The sequence below is a fragment of the Peromyscus leucopus genome, chromosome 9, assembly GCF_004664715.2.
Source record: "Peromyscus leucopus breed LL Stock chromosome 9, UCI_PerLeu_2.1, whole genome shotgun sequence".
NCBI lineage: Eukaryota > Metazoa > Chordata > Mammalia > Rodentia > Cricetidae > Peromyscus > Peromyscus leucopus.
In genome coordinates, this window is record NC_051070.1 from 47,394,736 (window position 1) to 47,419,100 (window position 24,365).

Below are 24,365 nucleotides of genomic sequence, written 5' to 3' on the forward strand. Positions count from 1 at the left end.
ATTAAGCCATGGAACATTAGAAAACCAACCAAAGATACTGCTTTTGGAAAATTGATTAAGCTGGTGTAGTGTCCTGTTTTTATGCGATGTAAGAGATTGGCATAGGCAGTAAATAGTAGAGTTCATAAGTCCACTGATACAGTAAAGTCAGGTGGGGAGTCTAGACATGGGGGGGAGTCCAGGTGGGAACAGCAGAGCACAAGTGTAGATGTAACAGTCTTATTAAGTAAGAAACACAGAGCCAAATGCAGAGTTAAAGCCCAAGAGGTCAGAGCAGTAGCTGAGAGCTGATACTAAAACCCTTTCTTACCCTTCACTGCCATCCTTCCCCTGAGAAAGAGACCTACTTCCTGTGTGTCTGTCTTTTTATTGACTTTCTGTTCTGCCTTCTTATTGGTTGTAAACCCAACCACATGACCTCCTCGTCACTGTCACAGACCTATAGGTCTCTATGGTTGGTATTGAGATTAAAGGCGTGTGTCTCCATGCTGGCTGTATCCTTGAACACAGACACCAGGACAACCATCTCTGCCTCTGGCAGCCTGTCATGTGATCAGGATTAAGGACATGTGCTACCACTGCCAGACTTCTGCTATGGCTTGCTATTAGCTCTGACCCCCAGGTAACTTTATTTATTAACATACAAATAAAATCACATTTCAGTACAAATAAAATATCACCATACACAGGCAAAGCAGTAGGAATGGTACTTTGTAACCATCATGAGTAAATAGATGAAGGAACACGTTAAGGCAGCAGCCTGTGAGTAAAGCTGGCTGTAGAGTGTGTCATTGCTGGGCTGACGGCTAGCCTCCATCTACTGGTAGTCCCTGGTGAGTGTCCTTTACTATATAGGAATTTCCTAGGTCTCCTCTAGGCTTTATCCTTGACACACCCTCCTCATTCAGTAACTCACTTAAATTGTGTATGTGTGTATTATGTATGTATGTGCACCATGTGTGCCTGGTGCCTGTGGAGACCAGAAGAGAACACTGGATCTCGTGGAACTGGGGATGGTTGTGAATTACCATGAGTGCTGGAATTTGAACGCAGGTGCTCTGTAAGAGCAACCAGTACTCTTAATCAAAATATTTTCTTTTTTAAGATTTATTTTTGGACTGGAGAGATGGCTCAGAGGTTGAGAGCACTGGCTGGTCTTCCAGAGGTCCTGAGTTCAGTTCCCAGCAGCCACATGGTGACTCACAACCATCTGTAATGAGATCTGGTGCCCTCTTCTGGCTTGCAGTGATATTACAGTCATAACACTGTATACATGACAAATAAATAAATATATATTTTAAAAACTGCTTCATTTAAAAAAAAAAAAAAGATTTATTTTTATTTAATGTGCTTGCATGCAGTGCCCTTGGAGGCCAGAAGAGGACATCAGATCCTCTGGAACTGTAGTTACAGACAGTTGTGACTTTACCATATGGGTGCTAGGAATAGGACCCCAGTGTTCTGGAAGGGAAGCCAGTGTTCTTAACCATGGAGCTATTTCTTTAGTCTTCCTTTAGGTGCACTTATCTCTGTAACTCTTTGCACCCTACATTTTATCCATTTAAAATACATCAGTATAGATACACATCTATATATGTGTGTATACATGTGTGTAGTGTGTGCATGTGTGGAAACGTGTGTGTCCTCCTGAGACCAATCTCCTGAGTTTCATATTCGTGTGGTTTGCATTCCCCTTGACCAAAGGTTCTCAACTTGTGAGTTGAAGGGGTTGTATATCAGATATTCATATTATTACAATTCATAACAGTAACAAAATTACAGTTATGAAGTAGCAATGAAATAATTTTATTATTAGGGGGTCACCACAACATGAGGAACTGCATTAAAGGGTCTCAGCCTTAGGAAGGTTGAGAACCACTGCCCTTGACTGTCATACTTGGATGGCTGTCATTTTGCATACCTAAACCCACCCTAGAATCCTATTGTAACACTAAGTAAGCTGTAGGTTTTGTTTCTCAGTAGATTAACTGTGACAGCAGTACATCAGATCAAGCACTGGGCTCTTGCAGGTAGAAGCCAGTGTGATGCACAGGAGGAATGCCATGAATCAACGCTCATCCTGTGCTGCATGGTGGGTTTGAGGCCAACCTGGGCTACATAGCAAGATTCTTGCATTAAGTAAATTGATTTGTTTTTAATTTAAAGAATTTGCAAGGTCATACATGTTCCGACCCTCAGGACTTTGTGGTCGGATCTTGAGACTTCTTCAGCCTCCTCTCATTCATTGGCAGCAGCCCAGGAGACCACTTCTGTCTGCCAAACAGCACAGTCTCATCTCCAGTTTCTTCTGCATGGGAAAAGCCTTTTGCCAGATCTTCAAGTGGCAGCCTCCTTCCTATCGTGCAGTTCCTCCGTTCACATTGCCCTCCCTGCCCTCCAGGCTGAAATGATGTAGCCTTCCTCTCAGTGCAGCTTCCTAGTTCCTTGCTGTCTTAACAGTCACTGTTGTGTTGCTGTGAAGAGACACCAGGACCAAGGCAACTCTTCTGTTCATTATCATCATGACAGAGAGTGTGGTGTTAAACCAGTAGAGAGGACGGGGGAGACATTGCTGAGTCTGGTGTGGCCTTTGAAACCTCAAAGTACACACACACACACACACACACACACACACACACACACACACACACACACGACATACTTCCTCCAGCAAGGCCACATCTAATCCTTGTCAAATAATGCTACTCCCTGATGGCTAAGCATTCAAATACATGAGCCTGTAGGGGCCATTCTCATTCAGAGCACCACACCTGCCATGCTACTTCTCAGTTTTATTATTAACACTTTAATAATAAAATTAACATAACTACCTTTGTTAGTTATGACTAATGCATTGTGTGCTCATCAACTAATATGAAGTATAACGTGTGGAGTGCATGAAAAATACTTGTTACATGAATACATGTTGCTTATGATCTTGTTTTTAAATGGTGTGTGTGTGTTTGTCTTGTCTGTTTTGTGATTATGTGAAGATGTGTGCAGAGGCCAGAGTTCTATCCCCTGGAGCTGGAATTGAGGCACTTGAAATGTGTGCGCCCTTGAGGTGGGTGCCTGGAATTGAACTCTGGTTCCCTGGAAGAGTGGTGCATGCTCTTACCTACTGAGCCATCTTCATCCCCTTGACTTTCTTAAGACTTTTCTTTTAGGCATGTATGGGGGTGTGCTCCATGTATACGGCGCTTGTGGAGCGTCAGACCCTCTCAGAGCTGGAGTGACAGGTGATTGTGAGCTGCCCGTTGTAACACTGGGATCCTCTAAAAGTGCTGTGAACTACTGAGCTATCTCTCCAGCCTCTTGATAATTTAAAGTTTGTAGTCTTCGGTTTGCTTTTTAGGTTTCTGTATGTCCCGGCCTAGCTTTCACTTGAGATTCTCCTGCCTTAGTCACTTCAGTGTTGGGATTATTACAGATGTACCACCATGTCCAACTTAGTCTGATTTGATAATCAAGTTATAGGCTTTTCTTCTTTTATCAAATCCTAATGGTTTTACCCTGCTGAGCCATCTCTCTACCCCTCCTCCAAAGTTAATTCTTCAATCTTAATAAGAATGTATTTTCATAATAACATTTGACCAGGCAGTGGTGGCACACGCCTTTAACCCCAGCACTTGGGAGGCAGAGGCAGGTAGATCTCTGTGAGTTCGAGGCCAGCCTGGGCTACCAAGTGAGTTCCAGGAAAGGCACAAAGCTACACAGAGAAACCCTGTCTCAAAAAAACAAAAAATAAATATATATATTTGGTGTGACATATTATGTGATATATACATGTGCTGTCGTGCTGTAGTTGTAATCTTAAGTGTCCCCCAAAGATCTGTGTCTGAGGTTTGATTGCCCAGAGGTGTGTCGTGAGGTAGGGAAACCTAAGTGCAGCCTTGTGAGAGGTAGGGCTTTTGCCAAGAACATGTGGCCTCAAAAAAGGTACTAGGGTACCAGCTGTCTTCCTCCCCTCTTTTGCATTGCGGCCATAAAGTGAGTGGTTCTGCCCTTCACTCACTCCTTATGATGATGTCCAAGCTAATCTTGGACCAAAACCTCTAGAATTATGGCACAGAACTTTTCTCTTTGTAAGTTGAATGTGCCATGTATGTCTTATAATAATGGAAAACTAGCACAGTTTGACAGGAAATTAAAGATATCCATACCTGTTGAAACCAAAGTTAATACTACACAGCAGAATTCCACCCCACCCCTGAATCAGTATTTTATATTGTTAATAATATGGAGCACAGTTTTCCACCATTAGTTGTCAGTATTCTATACCATAAAATGAATGGTGTCCATAGCCAAGCTTCACAAGTTCATGCAATAACCCTCAAAGTAAGTCTTGTGCATTTATTATGTAGCAGCAGTCAGGGATGAACAGATGAGGAAGACACTAATCTTAGAGTTGCTCACTCTAGATAATTGTATCTGATATTCAGTGTTCCACATAATTAAATATATTTGTATAGTCCATCTACTTCATGGAGTAGTTACACCATTAGCCTTTAAAACTTCATTTCGTAGTCCAGAATGACGCAGGTGTATAGAGAAAACTTACTGCATACATTTGCACACACGCACCCCTCAGAAGCCTAACATAAACAAGAAATACTTTAATTTGTGAGTCTGTTGTTTACCACAATTGTCTACTACACACATCAGTTTGGGAGGGGGTGGGTGTGGTGATGGACGGACAAATGCTATTGTTCACAGAATTTTCGGTTCTTATTATATAATTACATTGGGTGCCATCTGGCTTTTTCCTGTAGCACGTTAATTACTCATGGTTCTTCTGTTTCTGTTATTAGTGCACTTTGGCTTAGCTGCTTTTTAAGTACAATCTTTAAGTGTTTGTTTTTTCATCATAAAATGTTATCCTTTGGGGTGAAATTCATGGAATCCTGCCTATGTAGGCTCTAAATGGTGAATAAATGGTGGTACAATGTACTTATTCAGATATATATAAAATAACTACTGGTAATCATGTTAAAGAAATAATTTACTTTTTCATGAATAGTTTGTTCTAAAAATTATCTCTTGGTTTTTCTGTTACTATGTTTTCTTTCTTGAATTTTATAGGAATAAGTTGTTTATATTAATTTATATTTTTTTAACTTTGGAAGATTGAAGGTATTTGTCCAGTAAGATATACAATTAATAAGCTCAAAGAGCTGGCAAGAAAAACACAAATAAGGATAATTACCATTCCTTTGTGGATATTTGAGAAAGGGTCTCATGTTATAGACCCAATTAGCCTGAAAATTACTGTGTAGCCCACGCTGGCCTCAAGTTCATGGCAGTTCTCTCTTCACTTACTAGCTATTGCTGTCTCCAGCAAAGGTTTCCTGTATACTTCTTAAATGATCTAATGAAAATAACTGTAATGGGTCTTTGTAAACAGTGTGCACACCTTATATACAGACTTCATTGAGAACCAAGCCTAGCCTTCCTTCTCTTTAGCTCATGTTTTCATATGAATGAGCACCTGTGTTTGAACTGCGCTCTGGGTGCTTCCGAGTACTGTCAAGAATAGCATATAGTCTTTTCAAGTGAGTCCTGGGTATTACAGTTCACGTGTTCTTTTCCTTCTCTTCTGCAGGTCGTCCGTTTTTCTCTCAGAGCTGCCATTTTTATCATGTTAGCAGTCTCTTGCAGCCCTCTCCTTTTTGGGAGGTATGGGTGGAGACAGGGTTTCTCTGTGTAGTCCTGCCTTTCCTGGAACTTACTCTGTAGACCAGGCTGGCCTCGAACTCAGAGATCCGCCTGCCTCTGCCTCCCAAGTGCTGGGATTAAAGGTGTGCGCCACCAATGCTGGCTTTTCTTTTCTGATTTACTGTTTTTAATTCCTGGGAGCTAGGAATCCAATGTGTGTTAAAGAGGACTGCATAAGTTCTGAGCTGAGTGCTCAGAGCTGCCATACTAAGCCTTGTGACATCTGTTTTGGTTGCTGAGATGGTTTCTGAAATTCTTTTTGGTTCTGGTGAAGGCACATGTCATTCATAGTATCTAATAAGTCACAAAATGAAAGAAGGTTGTCTCAGCTTAAGACCCTTCATTAGGGTAACTTGGTCTTTGTGATAATGATACATTTGTGCCATCTTTCTGTAACTTGGCTATGTAATAAAGTATTGCTAAGTAAATATCCTGACGTCTTTCCCAGTGCTTGGCTAGGAAACTGAACCGTGCAAGCAAACAAGCTCTTACTATTAAGCTGCTGATTTCCAGAGTCGATTTCTCTGCTGATCATTAAAATTTCTATCATGGCCAAAGCAGGCAGCTTTAAAGTCTAGTTTTGTTTTGACTGGTGGCCAAACCCTGTGCCTCGTGTGTGAGCCAGGCGATGCTCGACTGTTGTTTTGCACTGCTCTCCCCATATCAGGGTATTTTATAGTTGGTCCGGTGAACATTCCTTAACTCTCCAGCTGCATTGTGAGCCACCGTCTTTTGTAGGCACTGTCCATGATTGTATCTACAAAACACAAGAAAGATAAGATCTCTCTTTGAAGGGCTTGCCAAGTACAGGCTTTTTCAAGCTTTTGTGTGAGGATGCAGATCAGCTCAGGTCTGTATCTGGAATGTAGGTTCCAGAACCAGCAGCAGAAGTCTGAGCTGGAAGTAGACACAGTAGTTCACAGACAATCTGAAGAATGTGATATAGGTGGCCCTTAGAGTGTGTAAGAGCTACTGACATAAAGTCTAAAACGTAAAGACTTCTTAACAGGTTACCGGTATGCTTTCAAATAATAAGCAGACAAGAATAAAACAATGTTCTATTTAACCCAAATTCTATTTCTTCTGCAAGCTAAACTGTAGTCATATGCTACAGAATTTTTTTTACGAGAGACCATAAAATTATCATCATCCCTTAAAATTATCACTTCTTTAAATTGTAGCTCTCTTAGTTGGTGAAGTACACTGATGTTCACACAATGACAAAGTGAGCTGATAATATATTTCTCAGAAGTGTCCAAGCTGTTCTTGAAGTCATCCTCCTGCCTAAGGCTTCAAAATGTTTGGAGTGTAGGTGCCCACCCTCTTGCCCACCCAGAGGTTTGTTTATTTATTTGTTTGTTTGTTGGTTGGTTGGTTTCTCTGTGTGGTTTTGGAACCTATCCTGGATCTCTCTCTGTAGACCAGGCTGGCCTCAAACTCACAGAGATCCGCCTGGCTCTGCCTCCTGAGTGCTGGGATTAAAGGCTGTGCCACCACCACCCGGTCCAGAAGTTTATTTTTTTTAACTGCCTCACCACAGTTAATCTTTGCCCTAAAGAACAGCACTGGTCTCTTAACATGTTTCCTCCCAAAGACAGTAGTGAGTAGAAGGTTAGAGCAAAGACAGGAACATTCAGGGACTTTTGAAGTGCAGTGTCAGAATATATATTGAAAGGTACACTGCCAGAAATTGTATTACTATTTTCTTCCACAGAGAGGATTCTAGGTAGCTAGCGGAGACTTAGTTGTATTATGGATCTTTTTGTGCTGTACAAAGTCTATTCCAAGCGGTGGGGTTACCCATCCAAAACTATCTGTGGGGCCATAGAGCATGTCACAGGGGTGGAGCTTTCCTCCTTGTAGGTGCTTGGTTTGAGCAACCCTCCCTTCAGAAGCTGATGCCATTCCTATACATAGTGGGGCCCGTTTCCTAGTCACCTTTGCTTCTCCGTCACTCTGGTGTCCTATCAGAAAGAGTAGCATTTTGCTTCTTGCAGCTTAATACATGTCAATATTATCTAGTATATGTTAATGTTTAGGATATTACAGTTCCCAGTATTATTCATTTTCTTTTCTCAAGTTTTATTACTTGTTTGGTCTTCCATGTCGATTTAAAGACAATTTTTACCAAATTAATAAAGCTCCAGTAAAAACTTTTGTTTTCAAGCCAGGATATTGAGAGAAATGTGCTGTTTGACTATTTCATCTTAATCATGTAGAAATACAGCTGCCTGATCCAAGCTTTCTTTTGAGTCTTCCTGTAGTGCAAACCCTTGGTAGAAAGTTGAGCGTTTTTGCTAAGAATTGGCCTTATCGTAATTGCTTTCCTTTTAATAAATATGGCACAGCTGGAATGTAGAAAAACTACTTGGGATTCTCACACTATTGGCATGTAATGCTTTTTCCAGTTGTTTCTCTCTTTCCTTAAGTTATATCACTATTAACCTATAAATGTGTATTGACATTTTTTAAAAAATCTCACTAGCATATGAAACCTAGAAGAGTATATAATCATTTGACGTAAAATATGTTCTCATAGTTATTTCAATAAAAATGTAAAATAAAGCGGACTATTGATCAGATACAGACAAAAACTTGATTTTGAGTTTCAGTTTATTGATTTCTTTACCCTAAGAAAAACAAGATTGAGCACTGCAGAACTGCAGGTGTGCAGACCGGTTTTCTAAAACAGACCCGTGGTCCCACAGGGCATACGTGTGTGGACATTTACCCAGCCACGAACTTTCAGCACATGACCGTGACGCTTCGCTACAAACATGTGCAGAGAGCATGCAGTGGGCTTCCTCTCCAGTGCCCCTGCCTTGTCTGCTTTCACTGAAGAGTTCTCTGGAAGTTTTATAATGCACTTTAAACAATTTGTAGAGCAGTAGTTAATGTCTGTTACCTGATGGCTTCTGGACTCTGAATGTATTAAGTAGAGTGTAATTGAATAACATGGTGGATCGTTGACGTTATGCTCACTTTGTAAGTAGCTGGGGACCACTGCTGCAGTAGAGAGATGAATAAAGTACTTGGGGAAATAGGACGTTGTGGATCGAGGGACAGCTTCCCTGGGGACATGCAGCCCAAGAAGGCATTGCCATGGGAGATGAGGACCAGGACTAACAAAAGGCTTCCTGAGTGAACATCCTTAGAGGCTCCAGAAGGTTTCTTTGGGAGCTGTCCGTTCTGCCTTGCCTTCCCCTCTGTATCATGTCAAGGCTTTTGCTGTAGGCTCCTGCAGTACACTGCCCAGGTAGTGCTGGCCCCAGCCCTTTGGAAGTTCGTGTCGCGTGTCTGCTCCCTACACTCACAGCCCATTCTTCCGTCAGTCAGCTCTGGGGCGTTGCTTTCTTGCTCACTTGTCCTAGCTCATTCTCCTTACTCTTCCTGCTGGACATGATGTGCAGTTTAAAACCAGTTCTTTGCTACAGCCCTCCAGTCTAATAGCTGGCTCCCGATAGCTTAGCTGGGTATTCGGGCCTTCTTCAGCCTCACTTCTGTCCTCTGTTCTGTCTGTTCCTCTCCTGCTTTCTTTCTTTCTCACACTCTCTTGTTCTCTTCTCTTACTTTCTCTCTTAGGACTTCTGAGGTTTCCTCAGCTTTCATGGAATTGGTCACCTTCTCCTGTGTCCCAATTCTCCTTCCTTTTGCACAGTAAATGCCTACTGAGGACATCCTCCTCCTAAAGCAAGCCTCGCCTTAGTCCTCCAGACAATCACTCCGCCTTCTCTGTGGGTGTGTTCCCTTCCTATTGCAGCTCTCCTCCATGGTCTTGCTTGGCTCTCTGGACGGACTGGCCTGTGACAGTCTGTTGGGAGATGGGAGATGTGTGGAGTTAGTCTGAAAAGGGGCTTTTTTTTTTATTAGAAGAGCGTGACTGGTAAGACGGAAGCACGAATGCGTATTTCAGAGGAATTGCGGAGTGTTGATAGAATGCTTTGTGGTGTGGGAGAGAGGCAGCTCCAGTGTATGTATTGGGAAACGTGGATGAATGGTTGATGAGGTCCTGTTCTGGAAAAGTGAGAGGTGGGAGGTTGAGAGGAGAATTTCTAACGGGGCAGTGTGCACCAGTCTGGGATAAGTAGAATAGGGTTTACAAGACCTAACAAAGAAATTTAGAAGGATAAATTAAAGAACTAAATAAGCTAAAGAACTTATAAGCTGACACACTTAACCAAAGATGAGACAAAAATGCCAGGTGGTGACATTGGCAGCACACACCTTTAATCCCAACACTCAGGAGGCAAAGCCAGGTGGATCTCTGTGAGTTCGAGGCCAGCCTGGTCTACAGAGCAAGATCCAGGACAGGCACCAAAACTACAGAGAAACCCTGTCTTGAAAAACAGAGAAACAAACAAAACCAAGAATACCACTGCCTTATATTTGTGGAAGTCAGTAAATTTTGTTTATTGCCAGTCTCCATAGTCCCGGTGGTTTTGGAGGAAATCTAACTAAAGCAAGTCCTAGTAATGTGTCTGTCTAGTATGAGGTGCTGTAGTTCTTAGCGATACATTCCATGTAATTAAGACAGTGCTTCACTTAGAACTAGATTTTTGTAGTGTTATAGCATCAAAAGATCACAATATAACATTGAATGAAATAGCAGCTTTTGTTACTTAGGAGTCCGTGAAGAATGACTATAAAATCATAAGAAATGGCAAAAATCCTTAGATTTTCTTAGTTTGCAACTTTTGTATGGGACGAATTATTTAGCATGGAAATTTAACTGCTTCAGGTCAAATCCAAATCCAGCATTTGTCTTTTGAAATTGTTTCTCAGGTGTTTATCTCCAGCTTTTATTTTTACTGTTTAAAGTTTACTTTCTTCTAATAAGAAAAACATGTGCACAAAGCCTCCTTTTAGCCTCCTATGTATCCCCTCAATGAAGAGAGAGCCAGAGACCATATGGCTGAAGGCTGTGGGGGCCCTTTGCCTATTCGCAGTCCTGTTTGGCAATCTTGGAGGTTTTCCCCATGTAATATCAATATCAGTGCCTCAGCAGCTGGTCCTAAATAGAGCTCTCTCCCTTGAAAGCTACCTCCTTCTCTAATTTTTTTCTTCCTGACTTGATTAGGCTTTAGTTAGCACGAAAATCTCTTTTAATTTTTCAAACAGCATGCTAAAATTTGCATTTTCTTTTAAGAAACTCTTTATGAATCTCAGCCCACATTAGTGGCTATACACTGCCAGATATTTCCCATCTATTCCAGCATTTATATTTTCACTGAGTCACTAATGAATTAGCCTCTTGCTATATTTGCTTAGTCACCATAGCAACAGCCCTTGGTTAGTATACACCTGGGTAACTTCCTGCAGTTTGACGTGATGCACAGCCAACAATTCTGATTTCCACTTATAGGCAACTGGAATTTTGTAGATGGTGCTTTTTAATTTACTGAAGAGAAGTTGTTTGATTCTACTGCTATCTTGTGTTGGTACGCATCACATAGTCATAGAGTGTAGAAATTTTAATTTAGAAAAATGATTCAGACTTTTGTAGCTAGCTAGAGAAATAGTACTTCTCTCATTGTAAACACCTTATTTGATCTCTAGCCTTAACATTTTTAAGAGTCAGAGAAATTGGGGGTTACAAATTGAGGCTGCTTAATAGCCTAGGTATTTAACTTAACTTCAAATAATTCTGGTTATAAGTCTTCGGTGTCTTTGTTTTGTTTTTTGAGACAAAGTCTCATTCTATAGCCCAGGCAGTCTTCACACTCACTATATGATCCAAGTTAGCCTGGAATTCTCAGTTCTTTGCTTGAGGCGTATACCACCACACACAAAAAGCCTTCAGGTTTTTTTGTTTTATTTTATGTGTATGAGTATTTTGCCTGAATGTATGTATGTGTATGCCCATGTAGACCAGAAGAAGGCATCAGACCCCCTGGAAATGGAGTCAATAGATGTTTCTGAGCCACCATATGAGTGCTCAGAATTGAATCTTGGTCCTATGCAAGAGCATCAAGTGCTCTTTAACCACTGAGCCTTCTCTTCAGCCCCCAAGCCTTTAGTTTTTAATGTAATAAAAGATGAAAAATGAAGATACTTCTCACCACAGTAATGTGTTGTGGGATGTTCTCTATGCTGTGAATGTATTGCTATGATTGATTGATTGATTGATAAAACACTTGTTTGTCCAGTAGCCAGGCAGGAAGTATAAGCAGGACTAGCAGAGAGAAGAATTCTGGGAACAAGAAGGCTGAGTCAGAGTGACGCTGCCAGCCACCACGATGAGAAGCAGATGTTAAGATAACAGTAAGCCACGAGCTACCTGGCAACTTATAGGTTAATAGAAATAGGTTAATTTAAGATATAAGAACAGTTAGCAAGAAGCCTGCCACACCCATACAATTTGTAAATATTATAAGTCTCTGTGTTTACTTGGTTGGGTTTGAGCGGCTGCGGGACTGGCAAGTGAGAGAGATTTGTCCTGACTGTGGACCAAACAGGACCAGAAAAACTCTAGCTACAGTAATGTTTTCCATCTTCCTGCTGTCACGTTTGTGTTAGATCAGCCTCTTTCAATCTCATTTTACGTCCTTTCTTATACTTCTCAGTCTCGCTATATGGCCCTAGTTGGCCAAGAACCCAAAGAGGTCCAACTGCCTCTGTCTCTGAAGTGCTGGGATTACAGGCTTTGTGCCGTCATACCTGGTAGCCTGCTTAATTAAGTGCACACTTCTCTTGAGTCTGTTTCCACTATGTAAATGAGATTCCTTCAGATTACATGTAGTGCAAATATGTCCTTCAGAAAACACATGTTCTCTAATAGACATTTTTTGGGGGAGAAGATAGTAAGTTATTCATGGTAGCATTTATAATTTGAAGAATCTAGTCTATCTTAAATGACATAAAGAACATCAGTGTGCCATCTGCTATGAAATCTCCAAAGGCTAATTTTATTTAAACCTTCGTGCTCCTTTCATATATAAATTGCTCTTTTAAACATTCTCTTATACTTTTAAGCCACACAGTTTATATGAATTATTTCCATAAAAGTCCACATTCCTTTAATATTGTCATTTTGATCCTTACTGATTTCCTTCATGGCTTTAAATAAAAAGAGAAAAAATAGGCATGTTTTAGACTGTTCAGTCACATGTGTGTTCTTGTACTTTGTATCTTTTCATTTGTTCCTGCCTAACTTGGTTATTGGGTAGATTGTACCAGGAGACCAGAGCTTTAGCTGTGGTTGTTACTAGAACTTTATCCTGTTCTATGGACATGGACTTTGCCCTTGCCTTCAGACAGCATGAAAGCCTTGAGTCAGTTGTAGAGGAATCTAGAGAAAGGAACTTGGTATAAAAATGTTGCAAGTTGACTAATTTGGCAAAAGTTGCAAGAACTTTTACCTTCCTACTTTCCTCCTGGAAATCAACCTGAGTTGATTTTCCTGAGTCAACCAACCTCATTAATCAGTTTTCTGCCCCCCACCCCATAATAGGTTTCTCCACTGACGTGGTAAGCCAGATCCAGCCAAATTGAAAACTTACAACAACAGGTTTATTTGAGCAAAGCAACTCCCGAACCGGTTCTCCAGTCCTAGAGATCGAGGCTGGAGAAGCCACACGCCCAGACTGAAACAGGAAGATTATATATATGGTTATAGGCAAGGGATGATGATGTGTCTACCACAAGCGTATGGTCAGAAGCTGAGCGCTCTGGGGGGTGGGGGGGTGGGGGACTTGGGCAAGCAACTAGCAACTTGAGGGGAGGAAGCTGCAGTGGCTGCCAAGAATGCAGAACTGAGCTTTTTGATGTCTTCCCTTTGTTGGGAGATCTCAGAGTGGTATGGGTTTGGAAAGATGGGGGTGGGCTTTCTGGATTATGTAGGGGCGAGCTAGAGGTTCCAACACTCACGTTGGTCACATACACTGTTGTATACCAAAGCAGCATTTGCAAAATTCTGCATTAGTGACCCAGCTCACTATACCAGCAGCTCAGAAAAGTAGGCTATTGCTCGTCACTTCGTGGCTTGCCTTATGGCTCCATGTAGCTATATTGTAATTTTTACTGTCTGTATCTTGTTGCTGCAGAAAACTTTGCATTTAGGACAAACAGGATGAACCATTTCTACAGTGCTTTCCTGCTTCTACTATTAGCATGAAAAATATTATTTAGTTGGACCCATGCAGTTTCTAGCTCTATGAAGAAAATTATGTAGTCTTCATGGATAATGTTTTAATATGGGGGAAATGCTTTAGACTAATTGTTGGTCAAAGTAATCTGTATGTTTCAGGATCTTCCACTCAGATATATGTGTTTACTTTCATTAAATTCAGGCACATTCTAGTCACTACTGGTTAAAAACCATTGAGACTTGACTTGAGTGTCCCAAAGGATTGAATGTTTAAATTATATCAAATATGTCGACTCCAGTGAGCCAGTCATGGTTGTACATGCCTGTAATCCCAACATTGATGGGGCTGATATAGGATTACCAACCTGGACTCAAGTGAAACTAAGTGTCTAAAAAAGCTTTAAAAAAAAAAGGTGAAATAACATTTTTAAAAAGTGGTATTTAAAAAAAATTATGTACGGTTACTCTATACCGTCAGCTATCAAATTTTATGTCTTTTGGTGCAAAGGTGAATTGTAATGAATTATTAAAGATTTATTATGTATACAGTAGTATATCTGCATATATGTCTGCATGCCAGAAGACGGCATCATCTCATTATAGATGGTTGTGAGCCACTATGCGGTTACTGGGAATTGAACTCAGGACCTTTGGAAGAGTAGCCAATGCTTTTAACCTCTGAGCCTTCTTTCTAGCCCCTGATGAAGGACATTTTTAATCTAATGTAACAAAACACCACCATTAAAATAATAATAAATGAACACAGGTTTCCTAAGTTGTATTTCTAAAATCTAGTATATAAACCAAGTAATAATTAAAAGATATGTGCTTCTGGCCGGCAGTGGTGGCGCACACCTTTAATCCCAGCACTCGGGAGGCAGAGGCCAGCCTGGTCTACAAAGTGAGTTCCAGGAAAGGCACAAAACTACACAGAGAAACCCTGTCTCAAAAAACAAAAAACAAAAAACAAAAAAAAAAAAAATGTGCTTCTTGAGGTAATTCCTATACATATTGGTGTAATATGGGTCCTTCAGTAGCAACAACAGGTACAATAACAACTAAAGCATACTAATAGTATGCCAGCATTCTCCTCTTCTTCCCTTCCCCCCTCCTCTTGCTCTCCCTCCCCTTCTCTTTTTCCTCCTCCTCTCCTCCCCTCCCCCTCTTCCTCCTTTTTCTTTTTTTCCCCACCCTCATTCCTGAGGTTGAGCCTAGGTTCTCAAGCACTACTGAACTGTGTGTCCTCAGACCTTGTTAAGGGCTTTACAATTATTATTTCATTATTTATGTGTGCTTGTGTGAGTTTATGTGTTACCATATGTGTGCATATGTGCCCACAGGTGCCCTCAAAGGTCAGAGAGCTTTGAATCCCTGGAACTAGAGTTCCCAGTGGTTGTGAGCCACCTATTGTGGTTGCTGGGAACTGAAGATGGATCCTTTGCGAGAGCCATAGTCCATCTTAACCACTGAGCCATCTCCTCAAGCCTCTATTTCATTTTCCTTGATAGCATTTTTCTTTGGTACCAAGATCTTAGGAAAACTGACTAATTTAACCACCATTACACCCATGCTGAACTGAAGCCTGAAGCCCGGGGTGTGCATGCTAGCCCTGCCTTGATGGTGTGGCTCACTTGTGTACTCTAGTGTACATTGTTTTTAAGAAGATCGTTTGTGCCAGAGATTTACTGTGTGTGTGTGTGTGTCATGTGATGTGTGCAGGTGTACTCATCTTTAAGTGTATGAGAAATAATGCCTGGCTTGAACTAAGGAAATAAGTACTGTAATGGATAAGTTGAAAGTTACCAAAATTTCTAATTACTTGGACAAAATCTTGAGTCAGTGTGAAGATGAGATACCCGGTTGCTCCCAAAGTGTGCCGCCTTCTCCTTGACCCCTCCCCAGCTGAGCAGATGTTCTTACTGCTTGCTGCAGCCAGGGTGCTGGGTACCCTGCTTAGAGGAATCCTGTCCACTGAACATACCTTGATGCTAAAAAAGATTCAGTTAGAGAAGAAAAGGAAATCATAGCCAGGCATGGTGTTACATGCCTTGGATCCCAGGACTTGGGAGGCAGAGGCAGGTGGATCTCTGTGAGTTGGAGGCCACCCTGGTCTAAAGAATGAGTTCCAGGACAGCCAGGGCTACAGAGAGAAGCCCTGCCTTGAAAAACAAAGAAATTTAAGGGGGGGGGGGCTGTTGATCAAGGAAGATGATAAAATGTTGAGAGAGTGAGGTAAGATATTTGTATTTTGGAGTGTTTAGTGGAGATTTCTACTGTTTAACTAATAGGTAAATAGAGACTATTGCCTGCTCTTGTATATTCTCCCTGGAGAAGTGAGAATTAGTTAAGTGATTGACTATGTTATACTGTTTCAGGTAAAAACAGAAGCTAGGCAGTGGTTCTTTTAAAGACACTTAGAAAGTCTTTATTACACTAAATGTCATTTATTTCACCTTACTCTGTCTGTACTGAAAACTGTGGGTGGTTGTTGTTTCGAACAGAAATCTAGAGAAAACAAAGTCCAATGTGATTCATCATTTCCAACTGATTATGGGCCCCTCCTCAACACCTGGCTAGCTGATATAATAGATTCATTTGGGATATGATATTTTCTTTAAAAGCTGTGAATATTTAAAATGGAGATAGTATGCTTATCAAACTTGAAAACCATCTCAGTTTATTTATAATTGATTGTGATGTGGATAATTAGTTCTGCACAAGGAATCCTGATTGATTGTATTTTGAGATGGAGTCTTATTTTGTTACATAGACTCTCCTCAAACCCCTGGACTCAAACATCCCTACCTTACCCCCCTGTCTTGTATCTACAACTGCAATGTGTGCCTCTGTGCTCTGCATAGAACTGTGACAGACAGCACCACCAATACCCCCATCCTGCAGTCTCTCTCTCTGACAAGCCCTGTGGTCATCAACAGTCTAGGATGCCCTGGATCCAGAGGCTTGAGTTACTTTATTTTTATACAGAACTCACTTTAGTCTTGTTTTTGCATCAAGCAGGAGCTAATGATTGAATCATATGATAAGTTGCTGGTTTTAGAATCCAAAAATGATCACATTTCTGTGTTCTATAGAGTGAAGTTTGATTTTTGTTTTGTTTGTTTTCCCTAGCCTGACTATAGCTGTAATGTACTCCCCTAAGAACAATCTAGATGAATCCTTCAGCCAGTTCCTGGATTCTCCATGGCAGAATTGTGTGGAAGGAATTAGTGTTCTTTGGAGAAGCCAGTCTTTTCAGCTGGCTGGTGATCCCCACTGGCACCATGACCGCTGCTCTAGTAATGTTGGCTGCTGCTTTGCAGGAAAAACCAACATCAAAAACACTTTGGAATACAAATATGATATGATAGATCAGAGGGCTGCTAATTAATAGCTTGGTATAGATAGTATATGTGAGGTTATTTCTGTTTGGGGTTGTTATTTTCAAGGTTTTTGTTTTGTTGGTTTTGGGTAAGATGGGTGGGGTTTTTTGTTTGGTTGTTGGTTGGTTTTCAACTGAACTAGTTTGGCAACATTTGCTAAGTGATATCTTAAGAGTTTTGTTTTTTGGTGTTTTGTTTTGTTTTTTGGACAATTAGACCTGAAAACACCATCACTACATTCCTTAGAATCAGCTGGAGTGGAGGACTGTCGGGGGGGGGGGGCACATTCTCTTTGGTTCACCATTTACCTCAGAGGGCCCTGCAGTTCATAATGTAAACACCATTGCAGCATTCATTTATCTTTTGTGCTACAGCTGTATTTGATTCCAATTCATGTTATTCTTCAAATGACAAGCTTTACACAGGACTGCCTACTTTCTTAAGACTCAGATGCCAGGCAAAACAGACAGATTTCTCTCTTCTGGCTTTGGCCAAAACTGTAACTAAATTGATTTTTCCATTTCAGCATACATGTAAGTGAGTTGTTGAACCCAGGGAGCTAGGCCTTGGTGGCTGTCTTAGTCAGTGTTCTATTGCTGAGAAGAGACACTATGACCACGCAGTACTTGTAAAGGAAAACATTTAACTGTGGACTGGCTTACAGTTCAGAGGTTCAGTCCCTTTTCATCATGGCGGGAAGCATGGTGAGCACATGCATACATGGTGCTGGACATAATGGGCCTGGCTTAAGCATCTAAAACCTCAAGGCCACACCCACTCCAACAAGGCCCCACCTCCTAATAGTGCCACTCCCTATAAGCCTATGGGGGCCGGTTTCATTCGGACTACCACAATGGCCAAGACCTGGAATGATAACACTGTTGTGTGAATAGCAGTCAAAGAAACAGGTTTTGTTGTTGTTATTTGGATTTTTGTTTTGGATTAGGTGTAAGTATCTTTATGTGTACATGTTAGTACAGGTGTCAGTGGAGGCCAGAGGGTTTCAGATTCGCTAGAGTCGGCAGTTCAGGTGGTTATTAGCTGCCTATGGACGCTAGTAACCAAAGTTGGGTTCTCTGCAAGCAGAGTATGCACTCTATGTGCTCAGTATGTGCTAAGCCATCTCTCCAGCCCCTAGAGCACGGTTTTTAAAGCACATATTTGTTTACTGCTTTGCTTTAAATTTCTGATTTTCTAGGCTGGATAGATTGTCCCACTTTTAACAGAACATACTACTCTTCCAAAAGACCAGAGGTCATTTCCCAGTATCCACTTGAGGCAGCCTAGACTTGCCTATAACACCAGCTCCAGGGGATCCAACACCCTTTTCTGGCCTCTACCCACACACAGACACACATACATAGTTATAAATTTAAAATTAAAAGCTTGACTACATAAAAGTCATATACTGTGACAAACAGGTATGATTCAAAACTACCATAGCATTATAAACATGTTTTCAAACACTTTTCTTTGTGAGTAGAGAATATTAAAAACCTACAATTTCTCCTAACCTTTTAATGTGTAGATTTTTCTGAAAAAATTGTCCTATAGTGGTATTAGGAATTTATGCCAAATATCTGTTAAGTGGTTTATAAAACAAATGTGACCAATAATACCATATTTCTTATGCCAGGCATGATGGGACACACCTTGAGTCCCTGCTCTTGAGAGGCAAAATGGATCTATGTGAGTTTGAGGCCAGGCAGGTTTGCCTGGTGAGAAAACAAACAAAATGAAGAATATTATATTCCTTATTACAGTTCCTTGGAAATAACACTGTACTTTTTAGTGTTCTGAAAAAGATAAGACTTAGTCTTAGATACAGTCAGAACACAGAAGCATTTAGCTTTCTCCTCATTCAGCCTAACACCTCTGTCAGTAGTTGGCTACTCTGCTTTATGAACTGAATATTTTCAAATTACATTATATTGAAAAACCTAGATAATCCTTGTTTTGATGTTGAAAGTGTGGTGAAGCCAGCAATGTTTAATTTAGAGCATTGTTAGTAATAAAATAGAGTTGCAAATTGTCCTGGCACATCATGAGATAATGTTAAATGAATTATTTAGTGTTAAATAAAAAAGCCTGTTAAGCTATTTTAAACTATTCATGGTTAATGAAATATTTTAAGATTAAGTTCTTCTGATATGTGTTGTGTTTTCAGTCCATAGATTAACCTTTTGAATTTTGAGTCATAGGATGTCCTCTTAATTAAAACAAAACTGTGAGAATTGACTTTTTTTAATGTATAATAGAAAGGTTAAATTTTTGTATGAGCTCTTTATTTAAAAGAAAACAGCAGTATGTTCCTTTATTTAAAATATTTGATGCCTTGATAATAAATGTGACACAACTCTGATGATGAAATTGACTTTTAGAATTGAAAGGGAAGTGTGCCTCATGAACATGGATCAGAGTGCAGAGGCTACAGATAAATCCAGGGTGCAGGTATGGCAAGACTAAGCTGCCATTTATAAAGAGCGCTTGCCTAAACACACTGGAGCTCAGGACTTCAGATGTGGGGTAATGGGAGTGATTGATTTGGAAAGAAGGGGCTGGTGCTGCCTCCTCCTTAATGTCTCCAGAAGAATCATAGAGGGAGGTGCTTGAAGCAAGGGAGGTCATCTGATTGACAGCATTGAGATTTCCACATGGAGAGAGGTCAGTCCCTGTGAGTTGAGTGCCTGAGGGCAGGGAGGGCCAGTCAGAACACCACAGACTGCCACTTGCTTGTGCCTGCTTTATTTTGCCAAGGAGCTACCAAAGCCTAATTCCTACAATCACTCCCCTGCCCTCCCCTCCCCTCCTGAGGGTCTCCCCAAATCCCTTCAAGACTGCTTCACTTAGAAGTGTCGCTGTATCCTTTTTGCCTTCCCTAGGACCCTGAGCAGCTAGCTCTGTACCACCTAACCCTCATACATTTTGTAGTCACCTTTCCTCCATATCACTGTTAGCTGACTGAACACCACCTACCCTGTCCCCAGGACTGCTGTTAACCGACTACAACATTTGGTTAGTGTCTAGGTTCAGCCTTTTCGTTATATCCCTAACCTCTAACCAAATGGGGGTGTAGATGTAACCAACCGTCTTATTAAATAAGAAACACAGAAACAATGTAAAAGAGAAAGCCGAGAGGTCAGAGCTCAGAGCTAAATCTCACCCTTCCTTCTGCTGTCCCAGCTTCGCGAAAAGAGACCTACTTCCTGTCGGTTCGTTTTTTTTATAGTGTGTTGTTCTGCCTTCTCATTGGTTGTAAACCCAAACACATGACTGCCTCGTCACTGTCTGAATGTACAGCCCCCTAGGTCTTAAAGGCATATGTCTCCAGTGCTGGCTGTATCCCTGAACACACAGAGATCTTATGGGATTAAAGGCGTGTGCCACCACCGCCACACTCTTGCTATGGCTCTAATAGCTCTGACCCTGAACACACAGATATCTATGGGATTAATGGCGTGTGCCACCACCGCCACACTCTTGCTATGGCTCTAATAGCTCTGACCCCCAGACAACTTTATTTATTAACATACAATCAAAATAATAATTCTGTACAATTAGATTACCACCACATGGGGGTATTTTCTTTTAATTTATCTTCTGATTATACAAGTCATAGGTGTTTGTTGTAGAGATTTGAGAAAAAAAATCTTAACACACTAATTTTGATCTCTTCCCATCTTTCATGTACTTCTACATTTAAAAAAAATTAATTAATAACTGAGGTCGGACAAAAGGTGCAGCAGTCACAAGTACATGCTGCTCTTCCAGAGCATCTGAGTTCAGCTCCCAACACGCATATTGTGCTGCTCACAACCACCTAAAATCCCAGTCCCATGCAGTCCAACACCGTCATTTGGTCTCCTTGAGCCCCCACATACATGTGACACACGGAGGGAGGGAGGGAAGGAGGGAGGGAGGGAGGGAGAGAGAAAGAGAGAGGGAGAGAGGGAGAGAGAGAGAGAGAGAACAGGCATACATAAAAATAAAATAAATAAATAGGGGTTGGGGATTTAGCTCAGTGGTAGAGCGCTTGCCTAGCAAGTGCAAGGCCCTGGGTTCGGTCCTCAGCTCCAGAAAAAAAATTAAAAAATAAATAAAAATGAAAAATAAAAAAAAAGTAAAAATAAACAACCTACAACAGTAGCCAAGCTGTTTTCTAGCCTGATTCTCAGTTCTCCATTGCATCCATTAATTCCTTAAAGGCTTCACTGCATTCTGTTCTTGACTGGATTTCAGTGAGATTCAGAAGGGTTAAACCCAGGTATTTTTCCAAAAATACTTTTATTTCATGCTTATTCTTCAATTATAAATTAGCCAGATATGGTAGGCAATTTTCTAAAGTATGTTACATTTTGTATTCTGATACCCTGCTGATGAAAAATCTAAAGGTACAATGATACCTTTGTGTCTTTAAAAATAGTCACTTTCATGAGCTGTACTTTTCCCCTCTTAAAACAGATTTTTGGATTTACTGTGCTTCTAAACTAAATGGATTAAGAAGCAAATTTCATGTAAAAGTGAGGACTCAATAAAAATCTCAAAGTCACTGCTTTAAACGATACAGGCATTTATAGGGTAGTGTCCTCATGGCATACATGGAATTGTGTATTTATGGTTGTTTTTCTGAAGGTAGGTTTTTGGTTTTTTTTAACACACCTTTATTTCTTGTCAGGATAGCGGAAGCTTTGGATTAATCACAATGAATTTTAGACAATAAAGACAATTTGTTTTGCTTGAAGAGTTTGGTTTACCCATGCAACATAGTTTCAGAACTACTTTCAGGACTGTAGTAACATAACTTGTATGTTTAGCTTACGGGGTTAGTTTTTACATTGGCGTCGTCATTTTTCTGTGTTTCTAAGTATTATGGTAAAGCTACTGTGATATTCTGAGCTTACTTGCTTACATATTATTAGTAATTTCATAACTCTACAGGATCCACTCTACTAAGCAGTGTATTAACAATGCCTTCTGTTTTTCAGATTGCAAATAGAAGAGTCTTCCAAACCTGTAAGGCTGTCACAGCAGCTGGACAAAGTTGTAACGACCAATTACAAGCCTGTCGCTAACCATCAGTACAATGTAAGTCTTCTGTGTGGCTTCATCAGTGTCACAGATCTAAATACCTGGGTTGAACCCAGGTATTTTTCCAAAAATACTTTTATTTCGTGCTTATTCTTCAATTATAAATTAGCCCTGTAATGCAGCTTCCTGTGACCTGTGCTAAGCACAGAAAGGTGCTTGCCTTATATCTGGAGCTACATGGCGGAAGGGAGCCACTGTCCAAATTGTTCTTGATGGGTCTTACAGACAGATAATACCACTTTATTCTCAATGTTTCTAATCACAACAGACTTTATAGACATAAATTTACTAATTTTATTTGTTTTCTGTATCTGTATGGTTTACCATACCAGTTTTAATGTGCTGACAGACTTTCAAATATCATACAGAAATATGTACAACTCTGTGTCATTATTTGAAAAATCTTAAGGGTTCTGGAACAGTGGTGGTTGTCCTTGTTATTATTAAGATTGCTTTGTTTCATTTCAGGTGTCACAGGCATTTTTATGGTCCCTCATTCATGTGCAAAGTGAGGACTACCGGTGTTCTTAAACCTTTCTGTTGAAGTATATGGCTAGGACAATGTATGATAGGGATGTAAATTGTCTTCTTGTGTATCCTACCTAGCACATTGTATGTCCGTTACTTTTTTGAAGGTTTCTAGACTGAACCTGCAGGTCACTGATTCAGCTAGACCAGCTGGCCAACAAGCCCCAGATTTTGGAATTCAGTTCCTCTTTTTTTTTTTAGAATAATTCATGATTTTATTTAATCTATTTTAATTGTGTGTGCAACTCATAATATCCATATATTAATATAGGATGATAATATATTATATATTATTAAGATATACCTGTGTGATTCATTCTTTAAATTTTTTGCTTGTAGAGATGTTAATCAAAAAGTGTAATCAGGACAGGTGTGGTGTCATACTTTTAATCCTAGCACTCACTCTTAAGGCAGATGGATCTCTCTGAGTTCAAGTCCAACATGTTCTACATAGTGAGTTCCAGGCCAGCCAGGGCTACATAGTGAGACCCTGTCTTTAAAAAAATAAAGAAGTGGGGCTGGAGAGATGGCTCAGAGGTTAAGAGCACTGACTGCTCTTCCAGAGGTCCTGAGTTCAATTCCCAGCACCCACATGGTGGCTCACAGCCATCTGTAATGAGATCTGGTGCCCTCTTCTGGCCTGCAGACATACATGCAGGCAGAACATTGTATACATAATAAATAAATCCTAAAAAAAAATAAAAATAAAAATAAAGAAGTATAATTAGGGGATATATATATATATATATATATATATATATATATATATATATCACCATCCTTTGGTAGGAATTTGCCTGGCAAACAGGAAGCCCTGAATTTGAGCCCCAGCAATGCATAAAATTGATCATGGTTGTATATGCTTGTAATCCCAGCATGATTGGTGAAAGCAAAAGCAAAAGGATCTGAAGTTCAAAGGTTAGCCTTAGCTGGAGCAAGTTTGAAGCCAGCCTAGGCTACATGAAACCCTGTTGAAAAATACACTTGAGCAAAATTAGCTAATATGTAAGATTCCTGCCAACTCTCGATCTCGGAGTCAAAGTAACGATGCCACTGTCTGGTGGACTTGTCGTCATCCACCCCCGTGACTCTCACAGGTACTCTCTGGTCTTGTAAAGACCTGTCCTCTGCTGTCTGTGTGGTGGTTCTTAGTGTGACTCATATGCTAGAATACCCAGAAGGATCTTTCCTGAAGAGGGGAAATGCCTCCAGAAATTTAACTCAGTTCATCAAATGTGGATTGTGTTTTAAGCTCCTGGGTTATTTTGGTTTGCAGCCACCAATCCAAAGACAGGAACTTTTTATAGTTGTCTGCCATCTGTTGAGAAGGGAATGGGGTTCTAAAGGCACCAGGAGACGGTCTTCTAACTTAAGATGTGTCTTCTCACCTTTGTTACCATCCTTGCCCTCTTGTTCTAAGTTTAATAAAGGACTCTGTGTCTAGCTTTTGGTGCTAGAAGAGCTAGGATAAGCTAACTGGAAAGCACTAAGTGAAATAATAGAGTTGTTATATAAACCTTCAGGTGACAGCCTCCTCCCAGGAACTAGGAAGGCGTTTTATGTTTATG

At 40.6% G+C, this 24,365-nt stretch overlaps 1 protein-coding gene across 1 annotated transcript in view; it reads left to right on the plus strand.

Annotated features, from left to right (window-relative positions):
• Gtf2f2 (general transcription factor IIF subunit 2) overlaps window positions 1-24,365 on the plus strand; it is a 134,793-nt gene that overhangs the window by 92,599 nt on the left and 17,829 nt on the right. The window contains exon 6 of the mRNA XM_028878311.2: window positions 22,167-22,266. Within this exon, the coding sequence (XP_028734144.1) occupies window positions 22,167-22,266 (100 nt within the window). The remainder of the gene's footprint in view (window positions 1-22,166; window positions 22,267-24,365) is intronic.